This window comes from Pleurodeles waltl, chromosome 7 (genome assembly GCF_031143425.1).
Source record: "Pleurodeles waltl isolate 20211129_DDA chromosome 7, aPleWal1.hap1.20221129, whole genome shotgun sequence".
Taxonomy (NCBI): Eukaryota; Metazoa; Chordata; class Amphibia; order Caudata; family Salamandridae; genus Pleurodeles; species Pleurodeles waltl.
Window position 1 is genome coordinate 1,037,348,939 of NC_090446.1, and position 26,801 is coordinate 1,037,375,739.

At 43.1% G+C, this 26,801-nt stretch overlaps 1 protein-coding gene across 4 annotated transcripts in view; it reads right to left on the reverse strand.

Moving 5' to 3' along the window:
- CEP112 (centrosomal protein 112) overlaps window positions 1-26,801 on the reverse strand; it is a 1,991,189-nt gene that overhangs the window by 1,927,245 nt on the left and 37,143 nt on the right. For all 4 annotated transcript variants that reach the window (XM_069199882.1, XM_069199881.1, XM_069199883.1 and 1 more), the window contains exons 2-3: window positions 21,132-21,255; window positions 9,033-9,220 (exon numbers count right to left, since the gene is read on the reverse strand). In XM_069199882.1, coding sequence (XP_069055983.1) covers window positions 9,033-9,220; window positions 21,132-21,234 — 291 coding nt within the window. In that variant the 5' untranslated portion in view covers window positions 21,235-21,255. The remainder of the gene's footprint in view (window positions 1-9,032; window positions 9,221-21,131; window positions 21,256-26,801) is intronic.

The following is a 26,801-nucleotide window of genomic DNA, read 5'->3' on the forward strand; positions in this document are numbered from 1 at the left end:
GCTAGTCACTCTAGGAACACATGCCACTGCAGTGAGACTTGGCAGATAGGAGAGTTCATCTACTACCACAATCTCTGGCTAATTCAGTCACCAAAGCAGGTAGCAGACAGGGCCACACAACACTGGACCTGGAAGTCAATCAAACCATTGTTTGGCCAAAACAGACATGTCCTCAAATCTGGTGACAAAGTAACATCACCAAAACAAATGACCCCCCGCCCCCACCACCACCCCACCCACATCTGACTTAAACAGAGCTCCACATTACTTTATCAAAAATTAGGACATAATGTACTTTCTACTAGTGGGGAGGTTCACTGCTAACATTTCTATCTGGACTGCTGTTGGGTAAAAGCTTTGCTGAGCCTTAGCTGAGCCGGAGAAGATGGAAACGAGATATGAGAGAAATGGAGGATATAGACTAGGAGGCTGCACTAATACATTCCCGAGAAGTAGCCATCAAAGTGCGCTTCCGACTTATACAGCTGAAGGTCCTGCACAGAGTATATACAGCACAGAACAGGCTGCAGAAAATGGGACGTATCCAGCTGCCCATCTGACTGTGCTGTAACGTCCAGTTTGGATCATTTTATCACACTTCATGGGAGTGCTCGGAGATGCAGGGATATTTGATGATGATACTGATGTGATGTGCACATGCCCTATCTGTTTCTGCATAAAACGATAATAAGCATATTTAACAACAAATAACTTCATCAGACTTGTGCTGTACGAGAGGGCTAGCAGATAATTATGTGTCACTCATCCTCCTGACCAATAACCAGGAAACGTGTCAAGTCATATTAGAATACCTTCATATAAATCAAATCTTGTTTGAGTCATGTAACATTATCAATCACTAGATATTTCTAGTCATAAAATACTAGAAGTATTCACAACCTGATACTACTTGATTGGCACTGCTGAACTTCTTCAAGTTTCGACTCAATTAATGTTGCCATTTTTCTCCCCCTCCCTAATCTAAGTAGAGTAATGCACATCACAGCATGGATACACTTTAAAATTATGAGAATCATCCTCAAAGTCAGAGCTAGAGGGCAAGGCACACAAAACTTCTTTAACTCCCACAGCAAAACAAAAGTGAGTTTGTAGCTGAAAATGTAGCTTTATTAATACGCTGCTCTAGAACTGGAACTCCATTTCACATAACTCGAACTCTTTTCTGGATTACCTGCTCTAGGACATTATTAGTTATTGTTAATTCAAACCTTGGAATTAATGTCAGAGGCATTGAAGATTAAATTGTAAATGAACGAGAAAGAGTATTAGCACAAATCGCTCAAAGGAGTAGCTATCCTAACCCAGCATCTCCACTTGACCAACGTGCATGCCTCAGTTCTGCGTTCTGCCAATAGTGGGAGGCACTGAGAAACACATTTAACCCCGTTGCTGCGGGTGTCGGCCACTGGCAGACACCCGCACACCCTCCCTGGTGCAGGTCACGACCAGTGGCAGACGCCTGGGAGGGGTTTTAAAAATCCTCTGGTGCAATGCACCAGAGGATTTTTTTTTTTTTTTTTTTACCCAGGGAGATGCAGAAGAACTTCAGTGCCTCCCCCGCCCTCCCACCGCCCTCTGCGGTGCACTGACGTCACACTTTTTCCCAACCGGATGATCGAGGAGGAGGAGCGTCCTCTCCCTACTCTGGTGGGAAAAAATGCCAAAACAACATCCACAGATGCCAGAGAGGCATCGATGGAAAGGGGAGAGTCTCCCCTTTCCATTGATGCCTTCCTCGCACCATTTCCTGGCCATGGATCACAGCGCGGCTGCGATCCCTAGCCAGAAATGGCCCTAGTCACCAGGGATCTTGTTTGGGGAGGGGGGTAGGACATCCCCTGTGTAAGTGGGCTGGGCCTCGGGCACGATTAAAAAATAAAAAGATTTTGGGGTTCTTCTGGAGGTGTGATCGTGCCCTCCAGATAATAAAATTCATTATGTTTTTTATTTTAAAAATATATATAAAAAATGGCCTCCTATGGGGGCATTTTTAGGTTCCAGAGCAAAGCGCTCTGTCCCTGGTCTATCTCTCTGTGGGCTTTTAACCACGCCCATGTCAGGTCCATCAGTTTGGTTGGTTTGTGGGCTTGCCTTTTAAAATTAGCTTGATTTATTTAGTAAAAGGCATGCATAGATAAATGGATATTTGCACTTTTGCAGGTTATATGGATAATTTCACATTTACGGGTTACATGGATAATTGCACTTTTGCCGATACGTTTCACTGCAAGCGAACTTCTGTTTCCTTGTGTATTTGCTTTGCGCTCATAACGGCCGACAGCTCACTTATTTGAAACTGTTTTATTTTTCAGTTTATGTGTCAAGAAAAGTCCTGTTAGGAGTTCACAGCGCTAATAGCTTTAACTCTAGCAAACGTGAGACCCATTACATTGCAAATGCTTGTTTTTTACATGTGTGTTTTGCCATGGGGTCATGATCGGCCCCAGGGAAAGCATACATGTATAAAGAAAATAAGTGATGTAGAGAGTCAGTCTCTCTCTCTCTCTATATGTATATATATATATATATATATACACACACATATGAGACAAATCTCTCTATAGATATGTGTGTGTGTGTGTGTGTGTGTGTGTATATATATATATATACACACACATATATATATATATATACACATATATATATATATATATATATATATATATATATATATCTCACTTCTTTCCAGGAGCCACAATCAGCCCCCAGGGAAACCACACATATATAAAAGTGATATATATATATATATATATATATGTAGAGAGAGAGAGAGAGAGAGAGAGAGAGAGAGAGAGAGAGAGAGAGAGAGAGAACAGATAGATAGTTTCTTTCTATATAGAAATAGATCTGACTTTTGTCTAGTGGCAGTTTTGACACCATAAAGTAGCGCAGATGGTTTATATGCCTGCTGCAAAGGATATACATGTATTTATCTGAGTGGATTAGTAAAGCCAGGCGTTACTTGCACTTTAAAACAAATGAAATGTATGTGGAGGGGGGCTATGGAGATATGAGGGACACTTTTGCTGGGTGGTACTGAGGAAATTAGAAGAGGAGGTCATGGGAGGCACAGCACCACAAAATGACTGTTGCACTGTGTGCCACCAGTGCTAAAGGCTGTGATGATGAGTATGTGGTAAGGTGATGTAATAGTGTGTCTTTTTTGTTTTTTTCATTGTCTTCACTGCAGAATCAGAGAAGAAGCGAAGGTAAGGTGACAAATTTTACTATAGGACACATTACACACACCCACGAGCAATTTATTTGACTCTATCTGCCTTCTACGTAGGCTAGTACTTTAGAGGGACAGTTTAGCCAGTAGCAGAGATGGTGTCTCGTTGGATGACTGCTGCTCAAGCCCTAACTCAGGTTATGGAGGGTAGCTCTGAGGCGGGATCAGAGACTGAGACAGCATCTGAGGGAGAGGACAATGGGGCAGAATCCGAGAGTGATTTTTCAGTGTGCGGCGTCCCATCCAACAACACCTCTACCAGTGATTCTGAGGGAGACTGTGACGACAGCTGTGCTGTCCCTTCGCAAGCACAGTCTGTGCAGCGGGCAACAACAGGTTAGCCCAACCCAGAGAGCAGGTGTGTGCGGCAGCAAGCACAGAGAGAGTGCTCTCTTGGCAGCCCCCCAATTTAGTTCAGCCCCAAATTCCACCTTTTACTGGTGACGCTGGATGTAAAGTCAATACAGCCAACTTGTTGCCAGTCGACTACGTCCATTTATTTTTGGATGTTGGCTTCTTTCAAGAAATTGTGCAGCAAACAAATTTGCGTGCAGACCAATTTCTTCTGAGGGAGCATGGAGGCACTCTAGGGCCCTGATCTATGGCACGCCAGTGGACTTCCACTTCTCTGGCGAAGTTGAAGATATTTTTGTGCCTTACACTCAAAATGGGGTTAGTGCAGAAACCCACCTTGTAGTCCTACTGGATGACTTGTACGGTTTGGTTAACCCCCATCTTCACACCATACATGAGCAGAGATCGTTTTTACCTACTGCAGCGCATGCTCCATTTCAATGACAATTCTGCTGCATTGCCCAGGGACCATCCAGACCATGACATGTTGTTCAAAATTCGGGCTGTGTGGAACATTTGTCTGACAGGTTTCCAGAGATCTATACTCCTTGAAAGAATATAGCAGTCGATGAGTCATTGATCATGTATGAAGGACAGCTGCTGTTCAGACAGTACATTGCAAGCAAAAGAGCGTGCTATGGCATAAAGCTGTACATGCTGTGAGGGCTCTTCTGGCTATGTGTACAGCTTGAGAGTGTATACAGGGAAGGACTCTACCCTAAACCCTGTAGGCTGCCCTCCCGCGTTAGGGGTCACAGGTAGGACTGTATGGGAACTTGTCCAGCCACTCCTTCACAAAGGCTATATGTTGACAATTTCCAATAAGGAGTAGAGCTGTTCAGTGAGCTCTACAAAGCTGGCACTTTGGCCTAAGGTACAGTTCGAAGGACGTTTGTGGCTCCCCTCAGATTCCAGAACTTTCCATCACCGAAATCTGAAGAAAAAGTATTTTTTTTTGCCAAATGTTGAGGTTTGCAAAGGATTCTGGGTAACAGAACCTGGTGAGAGCCCCACAAGTTACAACATCTTGGGTTCCCCTAAGAGTCTAGTTTTGAAAGATGTGTGGGTTTGTTAGGTTTCCCTAAGTGCCTGCTGAGCTACAGCTCCAAATCCACAGCTAGGCACTTAAAAAAAACACATCAGTTTTCAGTGTAGAAATCTGATGTGTCATGGTGCGTTTAGGGGTGTTTCCTGTTGTGGGCACTAGGCCTACCCACACAAGTGAGCTACCATTTTTATCGGGAGATATGGGGGAATGCCGGGTGAAAGGAAGTCTGTGGCTCCCTTCAGATTCCAGAACTTTCCAGCACCTAAATGTGAGGAAAAAGTGTTTATTTTGCCAAAGTTTGAGGTCTGCAAAGGATTCTGGTTAACAGAACTTGGTGAGAGCCCCACAAGTCACCCCATCTTGGGTTCCTCTAGGTGTCTAGTTTTGAAAAATGTGTGGGTTTGATAGGTTTCCCTACATGCCAGCTGAGCTAGATACAAAAATCCACAGCTAGGCACTTTGCAAAAAACAGGTCAGTTTTCTTTGGGAAAATGTGATGTGTCCATGTTGCATTTAGGGTTGTTTCCTGTCGCAGGTACTAGACCTACCTACACAAGTGAGGTACCATTTGTATCGGGAGAGTTGAGAGAAAGCTGGGTGGAAGGAAGTTTGTGTCTCTCTTCAGATTCCAGAACTTGCCAGCACCAAAATGTGAGGAAAGAGTGTTTTTTCTGCCGAATTTTGAGGTTTGCAAAGGACTCTGGGTAACAGAACTCAGTGAGAGCCCCATAAGTCACCCCATTCTGAATTCCCCCGAGACGTCTTGTTTTAAAAAATGTATGGGTTTACTAGGTTTCCGTAGGTGCCAGCTGAGCTAGATACAAAAATCCACAGCTAGGCACTTTGCAAAAAACAAGTCAGTTTTCATTGGGAAAATGTGATGTGTCCATGTTGCATTTAGGGGCGTTTCCTGTCGCTGGTACTAGACCTACCTACACAAGTGAGGTACCATTTGTATCGGGAGAGTTGAGAGAAAGCTGGGTGGAAGGAAGTTTGTGGCTCCTCTCAGATTCCAGAACTTTCCATCACCGAAATCTGAAGAAAAAGTATTTTATTTTGCCAAATGTTGAGGTTTGCAAAGGATTCTGGGTAACAGAACCTGGTGAGAGCCCCACAAGTTACCCCATCTTGGGTTCCCCTAGGAGTCTAGTTTTGAAAGATGTGTGGGTTTGTTAGGTTTCCCTAAGTGCCTGCTGAGCTACAGCTCCAAATCCACAGCTAGGCACTTAAAAAAAACACATCAGTTTTCAGTGTAGAAATCTGATGTGTCATGGTACGTTTAGGGGTGTTTCCTGTTGTGGGCACTAGGCCTACCCACACAAGTGAGCTACCATTTTTATCGGGAGATATGGGGGAATGCCGGGTGAAAGGAAGTCTGTGGTTCCCCTCATATTCCAGAACTTTCCATCCCCAAAATGTGAGGAAAAAGTGTTTATTTTGCCAAAGTTTAAGGACTGCAAAGGATTCTGGTTAACAGAACTTGGTGAGAGCCCCACAAGTCACCCCATCTTGGGTTCCTCTAGGTGTCTAGTTTTGAAAAATGTGTGGGTTTGATAGGTTTCCCTAAGTGCCTGCTGAGCTAGAGGCCAAAATCCACAGCTGGGCACTTTGCATAAAACACGTCCATTTTCATTGAAAACATGTGATGTGTCCATGTTGGATTTTGGGGTATTTTCTGTTGGGGGTACTAGGCCTACCCAATCAAGTGAGGTACCATTTTTACCGAGAGATGTGGGGGAATGCTGGGTGGAAGGAAGTTTGTGGCTCCCTTCAGATTCCAGAACTTTCCAGCACCTAAATGTGAGGAAAAAGTGTTTATTTTGCCAAAGTTTGAGGTCTGCAAAGGATTCTGGTTAACAGAACTTGGTGAGAGCCCCACAAGTCACCCCATGTTGGGTTCCTCTAGGTGTCTAGTTTTGAAAAATGTGTGGGTTTGATAGGTTTCCCTACGTGCCAGCTGAGCTAGATACAAAAATCCACAGCTAGGCACTTTGCAAAAAACAGGTCAGTTTTCTTTGGGAAAATGTGATGTGTCCATGTTGCATTTAGGGGTGTTTCCTGTCGCAGGTACTAGACCTACCTACACAAGTGAGGTACCATTTGTATCGGGAGAGTTGAGAGTAAGCTGGGTGGAAGGAAGTTTGTGTCTCTCTTCAGATTCCAGAACTTGCCAGCACCAAAATGTGAGGAAAGAGTGTTTTTTCTGCCGAATTTTGAGGTTTGCAAAGGACTCTGGGTAACAGAACTCAGTGAGAGCCCCAGAAGTCACCCCATTCTGAATTCCCCGAGACGTCTTGTTTTAAAAAATGTATGGGTTTACTAGGTTTCCGTAGGTGCCAGCTGAGCTAGATACAAAAATCCACAGCTAGGCACTTTGCAAAAAACAAGTCAGTTTTCATTGGGAAAATGTGATGTGTCCGTGTTGCATTTAGGGGTGTTTCCTGTCGCTGGTACTAGACCTACCTACACAAGTGAGGTACCATTTGTATCGGGAGAGTTGAGAGAAGGAAGTTTGTGGCTCCTTTCAGATTCCAGAACTTTCCATCACCGAAATCTGGGGGAAAAGTGTTTTCTTTGCCAAATTTTGAGGTTTGCAAAGGATTCTGGGTAACAGAATCTGGTGAGAGCCCAACAAGTCACCCCATCCTGGATTCCCCTACGTGTCTAGTTTTAAAAAAATGCACAGGTGTAGTAGGTTTATCTAAGTGTCAGCTGAGCTAGAGCCCATAATCCACAGCTAGGCACTTTCCAAACAACACATCACATTTCGATGTAAAAATGTGGTGTGCCCATGTTGCACTTTGGGGCGTTTGCTGTCGTGGGCACTAGGCCTACCTACACAAGTGAGGTACCATTTTTATCGTGAGACATGGGGGAACACAGAATAGAAGAACAAGTGTTACTGCCCATTGTCGTTCTCTACATTTTCTCCTTCCAAATGTAAGGCAGTGTGTAATAAAGAAGTGTATTTCAGAAATGCCCTGTAATTTACATGCTAGTATGGTGACCGCCAAAGTGATGTGCAAATAACCACTGCTTCTCAACACCTTATCTTGTACTCATTTTGAAAATTCAAATGTTTCCTTGATACCTATTTTGACACTTTATATTTTACAAAATAAATTGCTGTATACCTAGTATACAATAATAACCCATTGCAGGGTGCAGCTCATTTATTGGCTCTGTGTACCTAGGGTTCTTGATGAACCTACAAGCCCTATATATCCCCGCAAAATGAAAAGTCCAGTAGACGTAACGGTATAGTGCTTTTGAAAATCTGACACCGCAGGGAAAAGTTACAGAGTAAAACGTGGAGAGAAATTACAGTTTTTTTCACCTCAATTTCAATAATTCTTTTATTTCAGCTGTTATTTTCTGTAGGAAAACCTTGCAGGATCTACACAGATGACCCCTTGCTGAATTCAGAATTCTGTCTACTTTTCAGAAATGTTTAAATGTCCGGGACCCTGCATTGGTGTCACACCGATTTCTGTCACTAACTAGAAGGAGGCTAAAAGCACAAAAAAAGTAAAATGGGGTATGTTCCAGTGAAATGCCAAAACTGTTTTGAAAAATGTGGTTTTCTGATTAAAGTCTGCGTGCTCCTGAAAGCTGGGAAGATGGTGATTTTAGCACTGAAAACCTTTTGTTGATGCCATTTTCAGGGGGGAAACCACAGGCTTTCTTCTGTAGCCCTTTTTCCCATTTTTCTGAAAAACCCCCGAAATTTTAGCTGTATTTTGGTTCATGTCTTGGTCTCCGCCAGGGAAACCCACAAACTCTGGGTACCTTTAGAATCCCTAGGATGTTGGGAAAAAAGGACACAAATTTGGTGTGGATAGCTTATGTGGACAAAATGTTATGAAGGCCTAAGCGCGAACTACAAAAGGGCTCAGCGGTGGGGTGGGGAGGTCCCAGCAGCTAAGAGGTGTACAAAGACATCGGAGAGTACATGTCAACAATGAATGGGTAAATAAATTACCAATAGCCTTCTAGGTAAGCTCTGACCTCTAGTTCCTGGGTAAATATTATCTGCCTTGGCTATTGTATCATTAGTACAACTGTCCTCTGGTATACTTATCCTTATTGTTTTACCTACTCTTACAGATAAATATTATAACACAATAGATTCTGCTTTAAGAAACTCCGAGATTTTAATTCATTATATAGCTTTTTTCTTTTTCAAAATCCGCGTCCAGATTTTACATTACAGATCAATATTAACATGTGATGAAGAAGTGTTCAAACACTGAAGAAACTTAAATAGAAGGGCCACTGCATGATAGTCGGCTGTCCTAAGGGCATAGCAGCAATACATGTTTTGTAACAGTCTTAACAAAATTTGACCATTTAAAAAAAGTTAAAGGCAAAACTCACCATGTATGAAGGAAGCGTTTTAAGCACTCCTTCTGGCCTGTGAGTGAATGGACCTTCCAACAATCCACGTTTCAGCATGTGTAACAGTAGCTTTGCATACATGTTTCGATTTTTTCTGCCTGTGAAGCCTGAGCCTGCTCCAGAAGGTTCACAAAGCTTTTTAATCCAAAGTGCACATCTCTGTCTTTCTACAACAAAATGTAAGGAAAAAAAGAATAATGCAACATTGACTGCTTTGTGAATGATCAAATGACACAAAGCCACCATTGTCAGAATTGACCAATATACACAGGATTGTAGACCGCCCCCATAATTTAAAAAAGATGTACTAGAGTTTAATTCCAAGATTAGAGAAGTATACGTGATACTAGTGTTGCATTAAATAAACAGAAATCCCCACACCTTCATATATAAATGAGAACGTGGTACCACACACACCAAAAGTTCAAATATATACAAAACTCTGCTTTGCAAAGAAATATAAATAATAATTGTGAATAAAGGCTTAGTGTTTCATTTAGGGTTTGGTAGAGTGGGAGCCCCACCAAAGATTGGTAGGGTGCCCTTCCCACCAAATCTATGGTCCCTTCACCTCATTTAGAGGTGGGGAAATAGGCTTCTGTAGGCAGAGTTTCTGCTGCGTCCACCACCAGAAACCTTCGGCCTGGGGTCTATCTGAAATAGGAACACCGGCTTATGAAGGTCAGATGACCAATCCTATTTAGAGGGATCCTTCGGCCATTAATTTTTTCTTGCTGGGCCACCACGCAAAACATGGCAATCTCAGCAAAAAAAAAGCTTTAGGTGAAACCTTGGCCTCTGGGATGCCTAAACCACATTTACTTTATATAATGAAGGCCTAGGTGTATTCATTGTACATTTGGACTTGTTTGAATCTGTCATTTGGGTACAGCAATGGGTGTCCAGTTTCAATTTTCTGATTTCATAACTAAGTATTAGGTTGCATTAGTTAAACCTCACAAACAGATAGACACTTCTTTACGACTCTGTACTTTATAATCTAAAATCTGAACAAGTACACCTATAATTCTTCATAAAGTTAGGATTAAATATTCTGCCAGGAATCTTCAAAGAGAAAAAAACTTACCATGCCCACAACATGATTCCAAATAGAGCCAAACAAAAATATTGGTTCATGTCAATCCTTTAAGGGGGAAGAGACAGAGTATGTATTGATGGTGTTATAGAACCAAAGGAAGCTCAAAGTGACTAGAAGTTTGGCATTAATCCTAAATCCTTACAATAAGTTGGCATCTCCCTAGGCAGATAGAGTACAACTTGGAAGAAGCCACACTGTTTATCAGGAATGGTGGATGAAAGTTGTTGCACCCCTTCAATCTACAACACTCAATATTTCAATAAGATAAAAATCAAGAAGACACCATTTGCACACCATAATTCAGCCTATGTATGTCAATAATCCCTGCTACACAGCTTCCAAATAAAACCTTATACAACTAGAACAGGCCACATCTTAAATCTCAGGTGTGGAGGGAGTGTTCCTAAAACTGTATTTTGCTAAATACAAACATGTGTTGCTGCCTTAATGGAATATCTCAGTGAATCACTTGTCTGCTTTGTGATTGTTCACCATGCCACTCTTCATTATCCATATGAACGTTGCCCCTGCTACCAGCAGTTATTCACAAGCATCATTTACTGTAGCTGGGTGAGATGGTGTCATGCGCATTCATATTTGAAATGACGAGAACATAAAATAAACAATGGTATCAAATGTTTTTCCTTGCCTTCACTGTGTCAGAGTTTTACATTCTCTCGCTCCTTGGGACATCAAAGAAGACAGGCTGGGAATCCACATGTAATAAGAGTTTGACCTTAAACTGGGGAACCTTTTTTGCCAAATAGCATAATCAAGTAGTTTTGCTGGATTGAGAACCCCTATGCTCTTCACTCTTCTTGCTGAAGATGGAATAAATTACTTCCTGAACCTTTGACTCAACTTCACCAGGCGTTACTTGTTCCGTTTTCTTAATTTTAAAACTCTTTCTGTTATTATGATATTCTTGTTTTTTGATGTCTTTAAGCTCATACTCAATTTCCTACTCTTGTTTTTCTAAATTCTGAACTGACAAGTTTGATCAAACCTCTTCATTAGTTGAGGATGGCATAGATGGCTGTGCGCTGTGCATCGTGTCTTTGAGTGTTGTAAATCTGTCAACCAAGTAATTAATTTAGTGGTAAGTCCTGTCCTAAATACTAAGAGGCCTTGGGTTTTTATTGATTTTTATAAGGCAGTGCATTGTTGCTTTAATACAGTTTACTTTATACGCAAGGCACACTGGGGCAGGCCTCGAAAATCATAAAAATGTTACTAGACTTGCAGGTCTAGTGACTTAATTAATCTACTGGACCTAATTGTAATGCTCTTGACTCATAAATTGGTTTCAGATTATGTAATCATAGGCAAACATTTTAATTCACTGAGCCACCCACCATTTTCTTCATTATCATATATGACAGCACCTTTAAATATGTTAGTACAGCATGTCTGCTGTACAAATAAAACTCTTGTTTAAAAGACTAAGGGGTTCATTATGACCCTGGCGGTCACTAGACCGCCAGGGTCACGGTCGGACCTCCGCCAAAGTGGCGGTCCGGACGCAACATTATGGCTAGTGCAGGGAACCCCATGCACAGCCCCATCGTGCATTTCACTGAATTATGGGCAGTGGAATGCACGACGGGTGCTGCTGCACCACCACATTGCCGCCGGCTCCATCAGGAGCCGGATGCAATGTTAAGGCCCTGTTCCCCACTAGGCCGGTGGGCGGAAACTCTGTTTCCACCCGCTGGCCCAGCGGAAAAGCCATAATCTGGCCGGCGGGGTTCAGGCCGCACAGGCGGCCTGATGGCGGGATGGCATTGGCTGACGGCCTCCGCCACCCTCCAATGTCAAAATGAGGGCCTAAGTGTTTGCTCTGTATATAATACATATCTAGCCACACATGGGGTACACATGACCACTGACTTGCCTCTTAGTTAGGGCCACTGGAATTATGCAATTGTGCAGCTGTATTTATTTTTCCATAATTATATATTTGCGCATTTGTCACATAATCCATCATCAGCTGCATAACCTGCAGATTTCAACAACAAAAACATTTTCTTGTTCAAACGGTTCAAAAGTTTCTAAATATGCAATTACATATGTTGCTGCACAGTGAAAGGCCCTTTGCAAAGTTGGACTGGTCACCTTTCTGTTGCTTATTGCTATATCTGTGTGCAAAATTGGGAATAATGGTGTGCACCCAATGTCCAGAGAGTGTTACCAACTTTAAAAATGACAAAATAATGAAGTGATATTATTGCAAAAAGTGCCACATTATGCCACATAATTTGCCTTGTCTTGCTGTATAGTTCACTCAACCCTGATACATAATTTGGACCACTCCTGCTGCATATTTCCAGTGGCCTTGCTCTTAGCTCATTAACAGCACTGTCATCGGGGCGGGCAAGAATGTTTCTCCAACTATCGTTCAAAACTATCACTTTTAATGATTATGTAACTACAGCATGAAGTGGTAGCTTACTGTCATTTCCAATCAGCACATTTTACATTGAAATAGCCACAATCTTTCTAAGTGACATGCGGTTTTACTGATATAACTAAAGAGTGTACAAACAGTAATATTTGGAAATCGAGTTTCTGCAAATATTTGTCATTTGGACATCACCAAGAAGTGTTCTGATTTGTTTTGCTCCTATTTAAAAAATTTGCATCACACTTCTGAATTACAAAAAATTGAATTTGTAATTCCTGATATATTTTGAAATATTGTACTATTTATTTACAAGCTATTTAAATCTTGCGTTACAAAAAAAAAACAACTAACATTCGCCAGCCTTTTGTTTCACAATGATTGTCAGACAGCTCACTTTACAAAATCCTCTAACTGTAGTAAGAGAAAGAAGTAAACACCATTTTTTAGGATAAGATAAGCAGCACTTAAAAGACAAACGGACATTAGACCTCTGTCCTTGAACAGACAGCAAATGTGTCAAGATAAAACAATATTTAAAGGTATATTTAATACTCATTCATTTTCTGAATGAAAAGAACACCTGTTCCTTTCCAGCTCAAGTTCACTCAACAGAATGGACCATAGGTCCTAACTCTAGCTCGACCTTATAAAATCTCACTTGCCACAGCGGGTGGGCGAGTAGATTTATCGAGCCCTGTGGGGGAAGGGGAGGCTTTCTTTTGATATTTCGCTTTACTATGCTACTCTGGGGTTCGGGCATAAGGGAGGTTAATCCAAAAGTGTCTAGGTATGTCTTCACGAAAGGACCAGGAACTTCACAGTACAAGAGAGCAGAAAACAATATCTTACATCACAATGTATGTAGATTAATTTCTTGAAAATATCAATGTTGCTTACAGGGTTAAGTTAAACTGTGCCCTGCCTCAGGTAAAAGGTTTCAATGGAAGTGGAGGAGGTCCATTAGTTAGGCTTGCTATGCCCTCTTGCCAAGTGTGGCATTCCCTTTACTAAGTAAGTAATATCTCAATGAGTGTTGTTCAGTTTTAGACATCAGGAAATTCTGCTGAAACTCTTGAAGTCAATTAGTCTTGGTTTAAGATCTACTACTTTAAATGCAGCAAAGGCTACCAATTTGTCAATTCATCACAGTCCGAGATGGTTAATAAAACTAAGATGGACTACAGTTGCACATGCATGTGGAATGTTTTCATCTCACCAGCCAGTAGGGGCTCTATTGGTTCTATTTAAAAAATGTAGAGGGTATGTTGTAATAATTAAATTCATGTTAGCTGGAAAGTTGTGTACAAGATGTTTTAATAAACAAGGAAATTGTATTGCAAATGTGCTTAATCAGTTTATTATATCTCATTTATTGTGACAGTGAAACACAATCCTGACTTCATTGCTTACAGTAAATGAATATGCAACTGATCGCTGCACTATTCCACCCATAAAGATTCTCCCTACAAGTAATTTATCAAAATAGCCAACACCAATCTTCTCGCTATTTTTCCCTCTGTGTGTGGTTATGACTGGCCTCTGTGCTCTTCACCTCCAGGTTATATGTGTTGAAGATATACAAGCGAGCGCAGCACGTGAGTTGCTGAAGTGAGTGGTCTTTGCCACTTCAAAAACATTTTGATAGAGGCTGGGAAACCACAAACTCTAAGACGAGAATGCCGGTGCACACACGGGCACTGGTCAGGTATAAGAGTTACCTAACTGTGGCCCTCGCTGCTCCACCGTGGGCACGTGATGCTGCTGGTCGCTTTCTGATGCGAGCTGCCTTCTGGGAGCGAAACACCCAGGAAAAAACATATCGGGCAAGAAGTGGAGTAGGCTGTCTGAAGTCTAAAACCTGCTCCCAGCTTAATATGCCCTTCCAGAGGCCCAGGATACAAGTCCTACACTCCCCACCCCCACTACTCACCTCCCTCAAAGACTCGACTTCTTTATAACAGAAAGAGCAGCCACCATTACGCCCTCCTACAAATCCGAGGAAGACGGCCTATACTTTCCCACCTTTTTAAAATATCTGCTCCTACACTACCAGGAACAAATCAAGAGACTTTTTTTGTACTGCTCAGATAGTTTTATTTTATCGACAAGCATTTTAAAGCATTTCTCCGTGTGTGAGAAACGATGTGTATGGTTAAAGGGAGTCCCTTGGCACTGAGAAAATGTAGACTACGCGTGCAACTTAAGGGACAAAGGCCAACACCCATATACGTTCTGGGTGATCACACTGCCAGGCATTTTATTACAAAGCTAGGTATGCAATCAGGTTATCCCCACCAGAAAGATGCAGGATCCCTATAGAGGCAAGGAACTGCACTCAGATCCCCTTGGTTGGATAGACCACAACACGAGCTAGTTGCCACCTCCAGGACACTCTCAAAAGGTGTGCAGCTCTTTGTTTCACATGGTAGGAGACTGCACGAGGGAAGGGAGGGATATAATGTGGGCTAGCTAGTATTCAACTAACAACTCTGGCATTTTCTTCCAGATGCTAGATGAAGTGGGATGGTTGCCCAACTCAGAACTGAAAGGGAAACATTTGTTTTTTTCTCAGGTGGAGTCTCCATAGATATTCTTAATCAGGCTACATCAAGTTGTGCAGGTAGCAGCCACATCTGAGGCACATAATCATTCGATACCCTCCGAAATTGTGAAACAAGCAGATTAATATACTTAAGTATCTCATCATTTTTTGATAAACAATTTTCATTAGTTTTAAAACCTGAAACACAAAGGTAAAAATGACACACCTGATTTATAAAAGCATTGAACATTGACATCTGGCTGTACACCAATAATGTTTTAACAGTCTCATTTCGCCAGAACCATTGGTACTTAGGAGTGCCGACAGTTTGGTTCTCTCACTGAGCCTCATAGCATGTTGTCCAGCCATTTCACCCATATCCTGGCATGTTTGCGGGGGCAGCCCCTTGCTTCGTAGTCTGGCTTCTCCTGAAGCACACACCAGTCCACCCCCTTTCGCCACTGTCCGAGGGACGGAGGCGTGGCCAAGTCCATCTCTTTGTAATGTCTCTTTTAGCCACTAAAAGGGCCGAACTCAGGAAGGCATGCTCCATTCTTATGCTTTCAGTACCCTCCATGACCCCCAGAAGTGCCATATTCGGGGAAAGCAGGGACCTCCAACCCCATAATATCAGTAAGTTCTTGCAGTAATGCGACCCAGTGGTGTTGCAAAGGCGGGCATTCCCATATCATGTGGTAGAAATGTGCAGGAGTAGTGTTGCATTTGGGGCAGGCAGGGTTTGGGAGAATCCCGGCTCGGTGTAGTCTGTCAGGAGAGAAATATACCCCGTATAAGAGTTGTGATGACATGGTGCTGGTTCTTGAAACCATCAGTGCATCACGCCAATCTTCCTCTTCTAGCGGTCCCACCCAAGGTTCCCATTTCATTCTAACCTGAAATGGTCGGCAGGGTGTTATTAATCAGCATTTTATATAATTGGGAAATCCCCCTTTCCCTATTGACCCCATCAATAATTTAGCCTCTAGTGGACTGTATTTTGGCAATGGATTAGTGTTAGTAATGTGACTCTGTAGGACGTGGCAAAGCTGGAAGTATTTATAAAAAGTGAGTGAAAGAGTTGGTAGTCGGCTTGCAGGTCTTGAAAGGAACACATATGTGTGGTCTGCCAGACGTCTCCCAGCTGCGTTATTCCCAGCTGGTCCCATCTGGTGAATCCCTGCAGGGCTGCCAATTCTCAGAGCCAGGCTCCTCTCAACAAGGGAGTCTGCTGGGTCAGGACAGCGGTCCATCACGTGTTTCATAAGACTGCCCTCCATGCCAAAAACACCATTCCCATCCCAGCGGCCAGTTCCTGGGGAATCGGTGATCCATAAAGGATGTGCAGGATTCAAGAAAAGGTCAGCGTGCTGAGTTCTAATTTGTACATTGGCTCACACCACCCCGCTGAGAAACCAATCATTTATGGGCATTAATTGGGTTGCCAGGTAATATAGGTAGAGATTAGTCGTGCCCAAACCCCTGCATACGGGTTTCTATAACAGTGTTGCAGTGCTATAAGATGCCTACTTCCTCGCCAAAGAATCTCTGTGATGGTGGCATCGGGAGTTTGGAAACAAGCATGGCAGTGAAAATGATAGTCTTTGAAAAATATATGAAAATCTTGGAAACACCATCATTTTGAAAAGGGCTATACGGCCAAGTACAGTCAGGGGAAGGGACCGCCATTTTGCCATATCTGCCATTGCCCCTTTTGAGAGAAGTTTCAAGTTTAGGGACCAGTCCAGCTCTGGCAGGAGGGCCATCCAGATTTCCAAATATTTCAAACTTAGCGTCTAATGGGCACTGCCGGGAAACAGTTGAACCCCAGCATTTTCCCTTTGCTAGGTAGAAATCGTCCCAGTGAAGGAGATGGGCTCGTCCAGGTCCTCCATTTCAGAGGGAGCTAATGTAGGGAGTGAAACGTCCGTCAGGAATTGGGCCGAATAGGCAGGGTCCACTACTGAGGATGCTTTATAGAGCATATGATAGTGGTCAGCAAAGGCTCCAGCCACCTCCGGGAGTGCCGTCCCTTATCGGTCTTGAATCTCTGGGATAATTCTAGGTAGCTGGTGTTGGGATACCAGACCAGTAGAGCAGCTTTGCGGTTTTATCCCCCCAACCATATATTCTGGAAGTGGAAGCGCACCGCAGTTGCTTGGCTGCCTTCATGGACTGGTTGTGTATTTCCTCCCATAGCAATGCCAGTCTGTGTGAGTCTGTTTTTCCAGGGTGTGTGGTCAAATTGGTTTCAAGCTGCAAGGCTTGAGCCTCCAAGAGCATCATTTGTAGTAGAGGCTTCTGCTCCTAGGTTCACACAAATCCTTTAGCCAGACCCCTTATCACCACTTTACTAGCCGCCCATACGGCTCCGGCGGAGAGCACAGTTCGTTCATTGACATCAAAGTAGTCCTGTAGCTCGGCCAGCAGGTAATCCGTACATGCTTCGCATTGTAGGTGCCAGGCATTAAGGCACCAGAGAGGGTGGAGTCCACCATCTTCCGTTCCCACCCATACAAGAAGGGGCGTGGTCAGAGATACCTCTTGGAAGGATCTAAATGTGAGTTATGGTTTTACAAATCACTAGCAGGTGCCAAAATAAGGTCTATTCTCAAGTGCTTCTAATGTATGGGTAAACTGCTGGGTCCCCAGGTGCCATGCTCTTCAAACGTCATTTAGCCCCAGTGATACAAGCCAATCTGTCATATGTCATGCTGCTGTGAGTCGGGAGCTGGGGGGGCTTGATGTGCTGATGCTTGGATCTGGGACTGTATTAAAGTCAGTGCCGATCCACGTCATCCCCTGTGGTAGATCAAGAATCGTCCTAGATAAGTCTCCTAAACAAGTCCTCAGAGCCACCGGAGGGGCGTAAACACTCACTAAGTTAATCGTGCAGCCCTCCAATGTGCCCGTTTTTGTCTCTATTGACCTTATCTACCGCTTATAGAGAAGCAGGATGGCCACTCACCTTGCTCCCTGAGTAAACCCAGCATGATACATTCGATCGTACCTTCGCTGCACTAGGAAGGGGCAGTGTTTTCCCATCAAGTGAGTTTTTTGGAGCAATAGGCTTTCTGCCCCATGGCGTTAGGCAGAGGTCAGGACTGCTGTACGCTTTATTTTGTGCAAGAGGCCATTAACATTCCAAGACAAGATTGTCAAGGGTCTTACCATATTTAATGTGGGGTACTATGTTGTAATTATTTAGGAGATTCGGGTTGTGCGGTTTAGTGCTGTTACCTAGTGTTGTTGAGTGGTACTTGTGTTATCAGCTATTTGCTGATGGTGTGTGTTCCTATCTGCGTAGAGTGTTGGTGAATCGTAGCAAACACAACTCTTACCCAAATTAAAACAAACCATTGTGAAACATTCATAAATACTACCCCAACTCCCTCCCCATTCTTCCCCCCACAAACATATGTCGCCCATATATATTCAACTATTTTAAACTCAAAATGACAAAATATAAGCTAGTAAGTCAGTGGGTTGTGGGTGACCCTCCATATTGTAGGATCATAGTTATTTCCAGATCACCTTGAGAGTTTTAAACGTTATACATTTTCCAGCAGGACTCCACTACTCTTTGTTTTCCTCGAGTAAGGCATTATATGATAGGGCTGTGGGACAAGGTGGTGTCGTTACTCGAGCTTGTTACCTCAGGAGAGAGACCTGCAGGCGGCCCGCCTGCATCAGAGGAGTGGGCCCCCTCATCTGCCGCCTCTCCTCTCGATGCCACCCACCCAGCCAGTCTCCATGGGTTCCCAGTTTCGGAGATGTAGACGTGGCTTGTTGGGCCAATTTACGCCTCAGTGATCTTGGCCGTTTCCAATGAGTTTTGGGGTGCTCCTCAGAGCTACGTTGAACATACAAGGACCGTTCCGAGGGAAGGTTATGCCCGATATTCAGCAGTGGCTATTTCTCCATTAGCCATGTCCAAGGTGAAGCTGGCATCTCAAAAACATATATTTTGTTGTTGTGTACGATTCGGAGGTGAGCGGGGAAGAGAAGGTAGTATTGCAGTTCCATGTCCCATAGTTTCTGCTTGACTTCTAGGTATGACCTAAGCTGTTGTTGGACCACCTTCATATACTCTGGAAACAGGAAGACCTTAGCAACATCACAGCGCAGGTATGATTGTGATTGGGCTTGCTGCAGGACCGCATCTCTGTCTCTAAAACTAAGGAACCGGGCTATTATTGGCTTTGGTGGGGCATGAGAGGGAGCCTTGTTGCCAATGTATGATGCACTCGCTCTATCACAAACCCAGCTGAGATGCGAGATTCTGGCAACAGAGATTTAAACCAGTGCTCTAGAAAGTCTGTCATCGGCCGGGCTTCCACATTTTCTGGGATGCCGATGATATGGATATTGTTGGATTGCAAGTGATTTTCAGCATCTTCTGCTCAGCGGTGTAACTCCAAGGTACAGGCCAGAAGGGTCTTTACTTGGGTTTTGAGAGTTTTCACTTTGTCTTCCACCTCCGAGATTTGTGATTCTGCTTCGTTGATCCTCATTGCGGTATTGTGTAGGTCTTCTTGCAGAAGAGCAACGCCCACCCTCACATTGCCTATTTTGTTTTCAACAGCATCATGCGATGCTTGAATTGCTTGAAGTATCCTAGTTAGGTCACTCGGCAGATGGGACTCAGCCTTTCCCTCCGCCGGTGGGCCCACTGTGTATTGCTCCATGTGAGTTTGTGCTGTAGATGAACGGGCTGCCTTATCTTTGCCCATGACGATTATGGTCTCGATCTTGCGTTCTCTAGACGGTGCCAGTAGTGTGGGGCACCTGTGTCCTTTGACGATCTGTGATGGAGCTTCTCCCATGTGTTCTCTTTCACCTCCCCCATCTCGCTCTCAGGCCAATTTCGGATCTAGACTTACAGGTTACACGCTGTGCGAGTAGTAGATTCAGGGGCTGCAGGTCCAGGATTAGTATGTCTGTTCTTTCCCAATTGTCAGCATATCCTCAAGGCAAGGGTGGTGGGGAGCCCACTGCGGCCTTCTTCGAGTGTGTCTAGGCAGGCCCACCTCCGGGGGCCCACCTACGCGTGCGATCCCCCAGCGCCAGCTGCAGTGGGTCTAATACGCCCCTCAGGCCCAATTATAGTGGTTTTGCGGGTCGGGGGATAGAAAGGTCCTCTGATCCGGGCCTCCTGTTCTCTCACATTTCAAGGATCCCAGGGTAGGATTCCAGTGATCGCAGCGCGCTCTCTGGATTGCTTGTTGCCCTCCCGGGGCCGCCACGTGAGCCCCTCTAACATCTGGCCCCGGGAGCCCAGGGGCCCACCCCTCCCTTTCTTCTGCCCCCTGTCGTAAGGGCGAGAGTGCCACGGGATGTCGATCGGGAAAGGGGGTGGCTCCACAGGGGGAGGGGACTCACCGACGATTTGTCTTGGACAGAGCACAGGAGGCACCCGTCTCGACTCCGTCAGTCTTCCTGGCATTTGTTTCGGTCTGGCCGGCAGCCAGGTCTCGACATACAGGAGCTCACTTTTTCTCCTCTTGCGGGCAGCCACCGAGGTCTCTCTCAGCTGCCACTGGGGCAAAGGGTCCCCCCTGCCCTCCGGTCTTGTGTGGTTCTCTCCCGCTCGGTTTTCTACTCAGCGGGTAGGTCCTCAGGCCGCGTTTGCCATTTTGGAGGGCACCACAGAGCTAAAAGGGAGTCCTCTGTTTACCTCGGCGGCGACTCTGCGCCTCAGTCGGTACCACCAGAGTCTCAACAACAAGGACACAGGTGATCTGGCAGATTTAGTGGAGGCAGATGACAAAGGGGTTGGTTTAAAGTGCGGCCGCCATCTTGATGCCTCGGCCACGCCACCAGTATGTCATCCTTTAATGCATTTTCCTCCGATAATACACAAGAGTGAAGAGAAAAAACAGGAACCCTTCTTTCTTAGCTGCTAGACCAATCAGCATAAAATATTAAAATTGGACAATATTTTTAGGAAACTGATTTTTTGACGTGTGTACTGTTTAAAGTAAAATATAAAGGCTAAGACTGTACGGCTTTGTGGGCCGAAAACAATTACATTACCTGACTTATGTTGCAGTTTCAAAACAAATGGCTTCATGTCTACCAGATAGTGATCAAATTCTGCATCTAACTTTTCCCAGGTTTCCTCCTCTTGACTGTTCATATTGGTCTTTTAAATTAGTACCTGCAAAATAATTAAAGAAAGGATGCTGAAGAAAAACATGAATTCTAAAGTAAAACAATGTAGTAAGTTTTGCATTTTTCTACAGCTGATGCCATTATTTTTCAAGCACTGTTGAATTATGGGAAAAGAAAAGGAATCAAAAAGTGTGGCTATGGGAAAGATCGGTATAGAATGTATTTATAATATTGCCAGGGTAGGTTGGCAGTAGAAGGAAGGCACAGTAGGTCTCATGTAGGAAAAAAGCGTGAGTCGTAATCTAGTTGCAAACTGGTTAGTGATCACTAAATAGGGTTTCCTTAAACTTGCTGAATTGCTAATTGTCTTTACCAAATGGCGAATCACTATTTCAATGTAGAAAGCACAAGAAAATAGGAAATTTGTCAAAACGCAGCATTATGATTATGCAATGTTCCTCAGACAGAGGGTGACTTTGACAAAACAGAGATAGGGTTTGCAAAGCGGTAATTCCTAGTTTAATTAATGAATTGGGCCCTACTAAGCAGGCCTACAAGGCACAGTGAAGCTATTCCTACTCATATTCAGGTTTTGGGTAGCTTACACCTTTTAGTATCGGGTAGCTAACAACGCACCGTTGCAATTGGACGAGGAATACCACAGAAGGTCTTGTATTGGATGTTTAGAAAAGTTCGTGATACAATGTTGGCAAAATTAATTCACAAGTTGCATTTCCAAGTATTCCAGCTGAGTTGGAAACTACAAAAATACATTTCTATGCCCTTGCTCATTTTCCCAAAGTAACTTGATGTGTAGATGGCAGACGTGTTCTAATTTATCAACACCCTCGCCCCCCCCCCCCCCCCCCCGAAACTGACTATGTATATCGGAACAGAAAGAGTCAACATTCATTAAATACCAAGAAGTGTGGGATGGCATATCTCTGATCACAAATCCAGTTGCTTGACACCCTGGAGGCATTTATGATTTTTACATTTTTAGATGCTGTGGACAATATGAGCAACTAGCAACAGGAGAGATTTGAGTCGGAGGCCACATTTTGGTATTTTTTAATTCTAAAACAAATGTATTACATTTCAGGTGAAAGTGCATATGCATTTAGACAACTGATCTTGACTTCGTAGTTTCAACCTCAAACACCTAGTCAATGGAGATTTACAATGCTGCTTATAAACAAACAAGGAGTATTATTGAGTGGACATCTGGTTTACTTAAAGGTAGATTCGAATATCGAATGTCTGAACAAAGGTAGGGATGCTTTAGAGTATGATCCAGAAATGTGCTGCTGATCATTGCCACCTGTGTTATGTGGCATAATTTAGCATCCCTTAGGAGAATCCAAACGGACCCTGCCACTGGCGAATCTGATGTAGAAAATGTAGAAAATCTACCTCGGTTACCACCTCCAAGACCTTATGATACAAGAGCTGCGGAGAGATGTGCACACATGGATGATGTCACTAACAACTAATTTTAAGGAGCAAACCATAATCATATACGTTTCCTCTCCCTGCCCACCTCATCCTCAGGAACAAACATGAATGATTTTCCAAATAAGTTATCAAATCCAGAGACACACTCCTTTACAAGTATTTCAGTCTCTTGGTCTTGTGACTCCTGGCTGCACATGGTGCTCACATATAGTCCCGTGCTGAGAGAGAAGTTCGCTTGATGCTGTGCTGCTGAAAGAAAATGCACTACATGAAATGGGCGAGGTCAACTCTTGTTGCTGCCTATGGAACAGTGGCAGTTTGTGAATCATTACTGATCTGCAAATTCTAATTCAGTATTTAAAAACAATAAATGCTTAGAAAGTGTTATTTGCCTATGGGACAGGTACGATAATTATATTTAGTTTGCGATCAGGTATTTGCGGTAATTTAAGAATGACTAAATATCCTTTTCATACATCAGGCACTGTGTGTTTCAGCGGTGGGAGCTGGGGAAAGGCTCTGTTGCCCCGGAGGTACGCCAGAATCATAGTTTGTGTAGTTATTTCAAGAGACATGTAATAACCAAGGAATACAATATGTACACTGAAACAGTTTTCAGGAGAAGCGCCTCTCGCTTAGCAGGCTGATTTGTGACATCTCCTCAATCATAACCCTACCTATTTCTGTTAAATAGCCAGAAAGAAAAAATAGAATATGTGAATAGACTGAAATCCCTACTCTATGAATGAAGCAAATCATTCAAATGCGTTGAAGCTGGAAGGGAAGAAACATGCATTTTGTAAAAAAAATAAAAAATAAACCTTGAGATAGCCCTGTAATAATGCATGCTTTTCAATTGTATTGAATATGTCAGGAAGGAATTCTGCTAGTTTCTATGAACAGATGCCTATGTTTTATCTGGGGACGATAAAACCACCACCTCCATAATTTCCAAAAGGAATGATAGGGGTGTTACATTCTAGGGTCTTTACCTCAGCCGGCAATGGGAGAACAATGCACAAAGTAGTCAATCAGAGAGAAGCGTAATGCAGCACGGAGGAGTACAAGTGAACGCAATATTTCCTAAAGATCTCAGGGAGCTCTGCCTAAGTGTCCATAATTTCAACTGAAATTGGTGCTGGATTTAAAGGACCTCGGTTAGCCCTTGATATGAATCTTTCCTGAAGACGGCAGCCTCTCCAAAGCCCTCATTAATTCAGCCTATGCCTTTGGATATCTTTTTTAAATTATTTTCAGGATACATCGTGAGTTCGGCTTAGTAAAGTTCGTCTTCATTAGCCTTGTAATTTTGCTTCTTGTGAGAAAGTTGTTTCATAATTGCAGGAATGTCAAAACATATGGAATTATCTGGCCCTAAATGTAAACCCTGAGTGTATCCAGATCGATGAACGTATCAACATCAATGGCAGTTATTTTTTTCAGAATATCTGTTATGAAGGTTCAGGTTTGCTGGTAAACTCCTAGACCTCTAGAGTTCACACTTCAAGCAGTTACTCTGTGAGATAAAAATGGAGGATGAAGTGATATTGCTCCACTGTGTTTAAGCCTTTGTGTTAATGCTTTACACTGGTCACTGAGGGGGTGAACTCGAAACATGGAGTTATTCAAAATCAGTCTGAAAAGTACAGTTTTATTCAGCTACAAAATGAAGAGGTTTGTAATTGAATGTACATAGGTGTTTTATGTGCAATTCATGGATTTAAAACTTGTTGCCTGATGTGTTATTTTACCTTCATGTTTAACGTTCTAGAACAACATCTTTTAGAGGATGTTTCAGACTCCAGTGTTCATGGACAGGAGTGACCTCAGAGAGGATGTTGTGTGCTGGCTCTCTAGAAAACTGAGTGCTACCTGTTACCTACGATCCAACATATTTTGGTGACAATTCTTGGATTCAACCTTGCTGAGAGGGAAAGCCAGCACTAGTATGCAGGTGACTGCTTTATTGTGCAGAGAGATTTGTGCTGCACTTTCTAACTGATATTGGGAGGGCGTAAACAGCGCATTGAAGCAAAGATCCACTACGATCCCCCTGGCTTGGAGGAGGTGTCTACAGTCGCAGATAAGGAATGTAGGAAGGATGAACATAAAGAGAGTGCAGGCTCACGCATGAGTGCTAGAGTACCACATGATCTTGGCTTCCTGAGTCTGTTCCTTCAGCAGATCAGCTTGATTGGTGCAGGAGGTACAGCCAACCAAATTTGATTTAGTGAGAACCTGATCACTTACAACATCATATCTTATTGGCTGTGTAAGTTTCAGGATGTTTTAAGCCAGTCCACAGGAATTGCTAGGCAATGGAGAGGCTGTTGCCAAATGTATGAACAGCATTCAAGTGACGTCTGACAAAGACTGCATTGTACAGTAAAACAGAAAAGGCATGTAAGGTGGATACATTTAAAAATTTTAAGCTCTGAAAAAACATCTAAAGGACAGCCAGGGTAAACTGCAAAAATAATAAGGGGACCACAACACAAACAAATGACAAGCAAAGTTACTTTAAGCCACTCTTCACACTACAGAGATTTCGGTCGTCATCTGATGCAGAAGACCAACTTGCCAACTTTATTTCTGCCTTCAGCCGGTTTTACCAGAATTAAATGAACCCAGTGATACAGGACATTTGGTCAGGTTTGACCTTTCAGGAGAAGGTTGATGCTCTATAATGGTCTAGGCACAGAACAGAGGATATTTGATCATCCACACAAGAAGAGTTCCACCAGCTTCTTTGCCTAATGAGTGGAATGTATAACAGAAGCAGTGAAAGGATTGGAGGATCATTTTATGGAAGATTCAAGCTTAAGATTGGAGACACATAGGTTCTTCACACATAGACAACAACAGCGTAAATCAATCAGCAGTCTTTTATCAGAATTGAGGATTGTAGCATCCACGTAGGAATTTGAAAGCACACTGGAAACCAGTTAATAATCAACTGTTACGATAGCAGAATACAGAAGAGACTGGTGTGTTGTAGGAATCCAATGCTCAAAGAAACATTAGAATTAGCCATGGGCATCAAGAGGTCTATTTTTGTATCAAAGGAACTAGCATAAAAAACAAGTTCAACTGGAAATCAGAGTCAGTAGGTGCGGTCTCCATCAAGGTTAGGAACAGAATATACACACCAATTGACAGTAGAAGATAGGAGAAAAGTGGAGGACAACAACAATGGAACAGGTTAAAGGTGTGCATCACTCAACCATGTGCCCAAGTAAAACTTCTGTCTAGCAGTGGCTAAGGCATGCGTGAAGTGCAAGAAAATAGGCCAGTTTGCCAGAATGTGTTGCAATGTGCAAAAAGTGGTTTTGGTCAATGTACAACAAAGTAATAAGGCAGATGACAAGGATGAAGTGAATACTGTCGCTCAAGATGGTGGAAGATCAAAGGGGCAACAAAAGTAAAGGTGAAAATGCTTGTGACAAGATTTGATGACAGAGCCGTGAGTGACTATTGACTCCAGTTTGCCTATCACAATTGTGGCGGACAAATTGTATAAGGAGAATTGGCTACAAAAGTCATTATTACCACCAGACATTCACAAAATAGATTTTCGAGATAAATATGATGGGTTATTTCCACTAAAACGTTGCATATTAGAACAGGGAGGTTATCCCCAAAGCATGCATGACCAATAAATGTTACAATTCCTTGGGGGGGGGGGGCATGCAGGGGTGTGGAATTTAATACGATACCTGCTTCAGAAATTATAATTTTTCCAGCGTCTGGAAAAATGGTTGGAGGGAAGGTGAGCTTGTAAAATGCTCAACAGATTTTCGCATGAGAAAATCTACACATGCATATTCGCTTCTGCTAAAATACAAATCACAAATATTTTCCAGGAATACTATTTTTTGGTCTACTTCTGTAAAGTCTTGTGAATTCATGAAAGCCATAATTCTGCACTAATGCAAAGACATATACCATCTGCACACTTTGTGATTTTCTTTAAGAATAGGGCCTCTAATTAGGTCTGGCATTAACCAAGACCTTTTGTTTTTATCTGTTTCTCTTATCATCTATGTATCAGCTGGTTGTACTGTAAGTGATAGCATTCTGCTCTTCCACAAGGGGCATATTGGCACACAAAGCAGTTGTATGTTGAGGAAAGTTTGG